Source organism: Glycine max, chromosome 13, assembly GCF_000004515.6.
Source record: "Glycine max cultivar Williams 82 chromosome 13, Glycine_max_v4.0, whole genome shotgun sequence".
Taxonomy (NCBI): domain Eukaryota; kingdom Viridiplantae; phylum Streptophyta; class Magnoliopsida; order Fabales; family Fabaceae; genus Glycine; species Glycine max.
The window spans coordinates 39,484,753-39,492,725 of record NC_038249.2 but is presented as its reverse complement, the minus strand read 5'-3'; the positions used below and the strand labels follow the sequence as shown (position 1 = coordinate 39,492,725).

At 34.7% G+C, this 7,973-nt stretch overlaps 2 protein-coding genes across 2 annotated transcripts; one reads left to right on the top strand and one right to left on the bottom strand.

Annotated features, from left to right (window-relative positions):
- Positions 1–522: 522 nt before the first annotated feature.
- On the top strand, positions 523–1,940 carry LOC100819504 (fasciclin-like arabinogalactan protein 21). The gene has a single exon (XM_003541882.5). It carries the CDS (start codon positions 523–525, stop codon positions 1,660–1,662), a length of 1,140 nt encoding a protein of 379 aa, XP_003541930.1. The 3' UTR covers positions 1,663–1,940.
- An 807-nt stretch (positions 1,941–2,747) lies between these two features.
- Positions 2,748–7,314, bottom strand: LOC100818961 (indole-3-acetic acid-amido synthetase GH3.6). Its single transcript, XM_003541881.5, has 3 exons — positions 6,637–7,314; positions 4,075–4,985; positions 2,748–3,566 (listed from the first exon to the last, which is right to left on the bottom strand). Exons 1-3 carry the CDS (start codon positions 7,029–7,031, stop codon positions 2,980–2,982), a joined length of 1,893 nt encoding a protein of 630 aa, XP_003541929.2. The 5' UTR covers positions 7,032–7,314; the 3' UTR covers positions 2,748–2,979.
- Between the last annotated feature and the right edge of the window lie 659 nt (positions 7,315–7,973).

Here is a 7,973-nt window from a genome sequence, read left to right as displayed (position 1 = left end):
ATAACGCGTGTATCTACATAAATAATTAAGAAAATAAAATTAAATTATGTAAAAATTCTAAAATAAAATTAACTAGTAATAAAAATTATATGTCTTTTGATTAAATTATGCAAAAATTCTAAAGATTTTAAGTAGCGGGGCGGGTTCAGGGTCGGGACGAGTCTAGTAATCCCATACCAGTACCCGTACCCGACTTTTGGTTATCGGGTAAAACCCGAACCCGAATCTATACCCGGTCAACTCAGGTATTACCCGTCAAAGTCGGGACGGATTCGGACGGATACCCACGGGTACGGATTTTCTTGCCATGTCCAATCCGAATGTATAATAAATCACAGAGCTTGATGCAAATTGTTTTAGTTTAATTATTAATATCAAGTCGGAGTTCTCAGAGAAAATATATGTAGTCTTTAAAAAGAAAAAGTAAGGGGCCGTTTTTTCCAAGCCCATATAAGGTTTTGCTATAAAGGCCCAAAGAAATCGAAATGAAGCCATCACCATCGACCCCACTTCAAAACAGTAATGCGTCTCTACCGTTATTCCCAAAGACAGAGACATTCTCCCTCCAAAAGAATCACATTCTTTGTTTTCTTCTTCTTGGCCATGGCTTATTCCCGTTGGTGCTGGTTCCCACTCTACTTAGCAGCCTCAATTGCCCTCGGAATCATCGCCATCTCCTCAGCGATACGTTCCACTTCCAACAAGAACCCACCCCAAGATCCACCCATACCCCACGACATCTCACTCAACGCCTCCAACGCTCTCCGCAAAGCAGGCTTCATAGTAATGGCAGATCTTCTCCACCACTCTCCCTCATTCTTCAAACCGCCGCAAAACTCAACCATCTTCGCCATCAAAGACTCCGCCATCAAAAACACCTCCCACCCTCTCTGGTTCCTCAAAACCCTCCTCCTCTACCACACCACCACCTCCAACGCCTATTCCTTCAACGACCTCGTCAAAATTCCCCAAGGAACGTGCCTCCCCACCCTCCTTCGTGATAAAAATGTTTCTCTCACTAAGCTTGACCTTGACCATGCACCAAACTCCGTGGAGATTAATCACGTCTTGATATCAAACCCTAATATCTTCCTCGGAGAGCAACTTGCCGTGCATGGCGTTCTTGCGCCGTTCTCTCCCCTTCAGCCGCAAGACCTTCTTCAACGGGGTTTTGGTTTTGCTATTCGCACACCCACTTGCCGCTCCAACGACGTCAACGTCTCCGTTTCCAAGAACGGGGTTGAGTGGAACCGCGTCGTTCACTTGCTCCGTGCAAAAGGGTATGCTTCGTTCTCGATTGCGTTGCATTCTGTTCTTGATGGGATAAAGAGAGACTTTTCTGGGAGTTTGGGTTATGTCACAATCTTCGCTCCTCGCGATTTGACTTTACTTGGATACCCTTTGACTATTCTTGATAGAGCTGTGAGGCTTCATATTCTGCCTCAAAGGTTTGTTTACAAAGAAATCTCTTCTCTGCCGGTTAGGAGTTTGTTAAAGACGCTCATGCCTGATGAGCATCTTGAGATTGATGGGGTTCTGGATTTTGTGCCGGGCATGGTTGTTAATGGTGTTGTGATTGTGGCGCCTGACATGATCATTTCGGAGAAATTTGTGGTTCATGGGATTTCTAGAGCTTTTAAGATGGCTGAGGTTACTAGTTGAAGATATTATTGAAGGTCAATGGAGTCCATACATTATGATAGGGTCAGGGAAATTTGTAGCAATTTTGCTTTTGGGTGCATAAGTTTGTATCATTTTTAGTTTCATTGGATAATGTACAAAACATGTATGTTCTCGTAATCTCTACCTTCCTCTGTTTCTTGTCCTGCTAAATTTCCTGTTTCTATGATGTTGCACTTGCCACTGACAAGTAGCTTTATATGTATTTTGTTTTGGAAGACTGATCGTTTGGCACGCTAATATACACTCTTTGAGAGAAAGATAATTATAGAGTCTATAGAGAAACAAAAATGATCCATGACACTAAAAGCTAGTATAAACCATTTGGATGAATATTGTTGATCCTCTAGTCAAGCACATATTATTCTCTCAACCCCATTCAGGATTGGTTTCAGCAGAATCTACCCCTTAACGAATCTCCTTTATTGGTGTCACGCTTTAGAATATGTGGATGCGGCGAAATGAGTTTGTTCTCTCTAGAAAAAGTGGCTTCTTTAGGCTAAATGGTTAGCGTCTGAGATTGAAACTAGTTGTATAAGTTTCTACTATCTAGAGAGATAATCGAATCATGTGAGAAGTGTTATAGTCAAATTAGTGCTTCAACTGGCGTCTTTCAGAAGGGTTCACAAAAATTCAGGTTGAAACAGATTCGCAAGTTGTTCAAAGGCTTATCATTCGTGGTTGTCTTAGAAATCAGCAGGCTGCCACTTTGGTTAGAGCTATAAATATCAAGATTCTAGCCTCTCAGTTATCTTTTTACATGATGGAACAATGTCTACAGAGAAACAAATTTCGTTGGAGACGCTCAAGCTAAAGCTTGTCTTTCCGCACCTTAGAGTTTTCGATATTTATTCCCTTCCTCCATGCTTTTTGTCCCTGTACTTACTGGCTGATTCTTCAGCATTGTCGTTAAGTCTGTTTCGTTGTTAAGCCCGTTTTAGAATAATAAGGGATTTGGTTTTCGTATACCCCCCCTTTCATCTTCAAAAAAATTCTCCATTTTTTTATCAAAAATATCTTTGTTAAAAATTTAATAATACTCAATTATGTGTCATCTAAAGATTAAAAAGACCATATGATAGTTTCTAACCACCGGGAGAATAACTTCTCCGTCTACACCATTATTACAAGTTAATTTATACTATACCATGAGAAAATATTATCTTATTCCATTTACTACTAAAACTTGAAAGACTACACTGGAGTAGGTTTAACTTTCTGAGCTAATCTCGATCACAAATGAAACTAGTTCTTTCCAAGCTATGCTAGAAGCTCAACATCAGCAGCATGGACAAATTTTCAATGAAGAGTGCACCAGTCCTTGTGACCAGGAACCCAATTTGGGCATTTTGGGCTAATGTAACTGGACAACACTTTAGAGTTTAGAAGGTCCAGAATGGGCGCATATGTGACGCAACGAGGAGTCTTGTATTGGTTAATGGACGCACCCTGGCTGAGAGCAAAGTCCATGAGCTTGTCAAATGTGCCATTCTCAACCACCTTAATTTCCAATGGTCCAATAGACTCTGACACCCTTCCTTGGCGATACACGCTGTTTAGAGACTCCTCAATCGAAAGGCAACAATGCCCAAAAACGGAAGAAGGAATTGTTGGGGTATGGTCATTTGTGCTAATTTCCCAGTACAGAACGTAGTGGCCAGGGATGGTTGATGTGTCCACGCAGCTTGTGTATTCTGTTAGAGATGCATTGAATTCAGCAAGTTGCTCAGCTCCACTCTTCACTGCATTATGTAGCTCAACTTCGTCGGTTTTGTCAGAGTCAATGCTCAGAACCACGTTCTTTCGGCACACGAAGTTGAATTGAGGAGCCTTGTTCTTGAATCCGGCTACACGGAGAATGTCACCAACCCGGTATCTATAAAGTCCTGTATATCAAGATTGACAGCTAATTAACTTAATTAACTATTAGAATTTAAAACGAAAAGAAAAATATATAGAAAAAAATGAAATTTTAATTAGGATTTTGAGTGTTGACAACATACATTTCAATAATACTTTATAAGAAAAACTATAAAATCTCCAGTAAAATTCATCAAATAATAAGAGAAACCTACTCAATATTGTGTTTTCAATAAATTTAACTAATCATAAAAGTATGCTCAAAAGAGTGATGTTAGTATTTTTTAAACAAATATATGTTTATATCTTAAAAATATAACATTATAGATTAATTGAAATAAAATTGTTCTTGACAATTTTATTTAAAAAAATACAACATTTCTTTTTAAAAAAATAAGTTCTTATTTAAACTTTTATTGATTTTAAATCCTTAGAAGTTAGTTATCAAAATGAAAATGCGTTTTTAGCTCAGATTAAACAAGGATTAAAAAAAACATTTTAGGAGGTATAAACATATGGAAGCTGCTTAATTACCTGCATAAGTGGTGACCACAAGCTCATATTCTTGACCCAACTTCACATCTGCAAGATCCACCAAATGCTCTTGCTCCAGTTGAGAAATTGAATTAGTATGTCCGTTGATCTCATCGAGGGGCAAGAACTCAAAGTAAGCCATGGTAGGAATAAGGGTGTAAGCTACCTCACTTGGATCACACGAGGGGTTCAAATTGAGGCCAAAATAGCACTCAGAAGAAGCATACATGGTGCACACAAGAGGGAGACCATTGCTATAATAATCCAATATGGGAATGTACTGAGACATGGTTCCCGTGACAATAACATCAACATACTTGGTGTTGGGCCATATCCTAGTAATAATTCCCTTCCATGACCCCTTCATGCATTCAGTTTCTACGAAATCCGCAAGCGTGGGATTTGGTTTGAGTACTTTCATAACAGCCTCTCTCACAGAAGGGTCAGTGATTTTGGCGTCTAAGGTACCAGTTCTTATGTCATTGCACAAACAAACAAAGTGTTTTTCGAGGAACTTAAGGGCACGAATGAAACCTGAGGCGAAGACTGCGCCAACACGAAGAACTTCCTCGTTTTGGTAAAGGCCACAAAGTAACTGAGAGTACATGCTTTGGTAAGAGTCATGGCAGAGAATGGTTTCATTGGGGCTTGTGTAGTTTGTGTAGGGATCGTGTTTGCGGTGCTTGAAATGTGAGCTTTTGTAATAGCTTGTCAAAACTGGACGAGCAAGGAGTCCACCAGGGGTTTTGGCTTCTGATTTTGTGAACAAAAAGTACATGCCTTTGCCTTTGTCCAAATCGGGCACAAACTGATCCATCACTGGCATCAAGAGGCTATAAAGCATTGATCTCCTCTCTAGCTCCTCTTCTATGGTTGGCATCAATTTTCTCTCCCCACCAGAAGTCCCAGAGCTATTTCATTCAATAAATATATCTAATTTCAGCTATACTTAATTTAAAAAGGAAGAAGGACAAATTGTATGAAGAAAATTGATGTCAAGATTTTAGCAAAACCAAACCTTTGCTTCTCTTGTCATGTACTACATGATTAGCTAGAATTTATTTATTCAAATTCTCACTTCATGCATTTTTGTCTAAATATTTGGAATCAAATATTGATTTCAAAATATCTCATTTTCACAAAATAAAAAACTCATACACTAATCTTAAGACATTAGATCTTCGATCCACTGTTAGTATGTAATTTGTTTTACAACAACTAAACTATTAATATTGACCTAGATGACTATATATGCTAATTGCGTTATAGAATGTGCTAATAACGAACAAATTTGTTGGTAATTGATTCAACAAATATACTATTTAGGATACATTCATAATATTTATATTAAAAGTTTAATTTTGATTAAACAAATGATTTATTTAAGGAGACAATTAATACATACGTTCTCTCAAATATGACAAAAAAACCTAATTCACATTGATTAAAAAGTATACTAATATATAGTTAGCATCATTTAATTTTATATCAAATCATATTTAAAAAATAAATATTTTTTTTCTAAATCACTTTTCATTGAAACTTGATATGAAGAATAAAAAAGTCATCAGAGTTAAAGTTTTAATTAAATGAATAGTATTTTAAAGTTAACTTTATTAAATATGATAAGATTAGTTAAAATTTACTTATATTTAAATAATATATTTTTTTCTTATATTTGAGATGGAAAGAAATACCATTTTTTTAAATATATGACATTTTTTTATGGTAGCCATTTAAAATAGAGTAATATATATATGAACTATTTTTCAATACAAATTAACACTCTATTAATAGTTTTTATTTTCTATCTATTTTTCTTTTTGTTACACTATATCACCCAATATATTTCCTTTCTTAATTATAAGACTATTTCAATTAATTCACTTTTTTTAAGAAAAATAATTAATTTAGTTAATCACATTAGATATGTCAATTATTACATTTAAAAATTAAAAAATGATCTTATAAAAAGAAACAAATAAATTTTTGAAAATAATTTTTTGATTAAAAATGAAGGAAGTATATTATTTTATTATCAAGTTATTAGTACAAAATATTCTTTAATTTTGTTGATGACTAATATCAATGGACGAATTTGACTTATCAGGGGATATCAACTGAGTCTAATTTCACTTGAATTAATGACTTATTAGTACTTAATATACTTATATTTCTATCTCCTTTATATTTTTTTTTGGAAAATAATACTTGAATAATTAATATTCTATTAGAGACCTAGTCAGAGATAAAAGAAAACAAAATAAAGGTATTATAGCTGATATGATATAATAAAAAAAATAAAGAAAAATTATGAATATTGAATTGGTATGAAAAAAATAGATGTTTATATATCATTGGTTGTATTTTTCTCTCTCTATTTGTCAAATACTAATAGATAGGAGATAACCACCACTTATTTTTGTTTTAACACTAATAATAATAGAAGAGAGAAGTGTACTCGAATATATATATATATATATATATATATATATATATATATATATATATATATATATATATATATATATATATAAAGTGATTAAGTTCATGTATATTTACCTAGTGAGGAACTCTGATATGGGTTTGGAGCATAAAATTGGGGAGGTATCACCATTGGCTATACGATCAATATCTGGCTTTAAATCCTCGTAAGTGACCACGGGCATGATATTCTTGAAGGTGTTTCTGTCAGTGCGTCCTTCTAGGCCATGGCGTTGGAGGTATTCAGCGTTTGCACTTCGAGAAAGGATCTGGGCAAGCACCTTTTCTTGAATTTCATCAGCGTTGGTGGTGACCTCCTCAATGTATTCGAGTGCTCTCTTATTGTTGTTACTACTACCATCATCATCATCATCATCAAGGTTATCCTTTGGATCGTGGCATAAGTGCTTTGGAGCTTCAGGCATGGCTAAAGAATTAATAGCTATTGAGTTTCGGAGTGAGGAACCAAACATGCACACCTAAAGAGAAACAAGAGTTTGGATCTTGGAGAAGAAGAGTGGGTTGGAATACCAAACAAAGTGTTAAGTGCTTATATATAGGCAAACTGGGAAACCTCTCGAGAGTCCAAACAAATAGGACAAAGGGGTAGGACTGTAAACTTGAAAAATGTAACTTTAATTAATTTCCAAGTAATGTGATTGGAGCTTTGAAAGACCAAGTTTATTTGGGGTTCAAAGTATGGCTTTACAAGAACTTTGCTTCGGCAACCGGGAAAGGATGGTTTCTCTGACTCTAGAGTGATAGTCTTTTTGAAAGTGAAGAAACTTTTATATGATTCGGATTATTATTATTATTTAATTTAGATGATATGTCGTTAAATGTTATGTATTCTTTTTATAAATTAAAAATATTAACATATTGCATAGGAAGTTGGTTGGTAAGTACAAGAGCATTTGACGATGGTTTTGGAACTATTTGATAGAATGAAAAGAAATAGGATTGATGGAAATAAAAAAGTTAAAGAAAAATAAATTTTAAATAAAAGAAAAATTAAAGATATTTGATTGAAGAGAAAGAAGTAAAAAAATAAAAAAGAGATAATGAGATGAAAAAAAAAAGTAAAAAATAATATCGTAGATCTCACCAATTTTTAAAATTAGTTTCACCATCTTGTTCTCACACTAAACAACCTCTTTCTCTATATATATTAATTATTTCATCTTCTCTAAGTGTCTTATTTTTCTCCTACTAAACAAGGAATTAGTGTGTCTTTGGAAAAAAATTTATAATGTTGATCAAACTTTCTTTCTCTGTCTAACATATACGATCAACATAAAAAGTAGCTTCAGTTTTCTACGTCCATTACGTGCGTCTTACTTACAGAAAGCAGATCCAAACATGCTCTTAATAATTTTGTATAAGCAGAAAAGTTTCAAAGAAGGGAACCATAAAGT

Excerpts from the sequence above, each read along its gene's own strand:
- LOC100818961 (XM_003541881.5), bottom strand. The coding sequence starts at position 7,031 with ATGTTTGGTTCCTCACTCCGAAACTCAATAGCTATTAATTCTTTAGCC. Across the intron at positions 4,986-6,636 it reads ATATCAGAGTTCCTCACTAG|CTCTGGGACTTCTGGTGGGG; the intron begins GTAAATATACAT and ends TGAATGAAATAG. Across the intron at positions 3,567-4,074 it reads TGTGGTCACCACTTATGCAG|GACTTTATAGATACCGGGTT; the intron begins GTAATTAAGCAG and ends CTTGATATACAG.
- LOC100819504 (XM_003541882.5), top strand. The coding sequence starts at position 523 with ATGCGTCTCTACCGTTATTCCCAAAGACAGAGACATTCTCCCTCCAAA.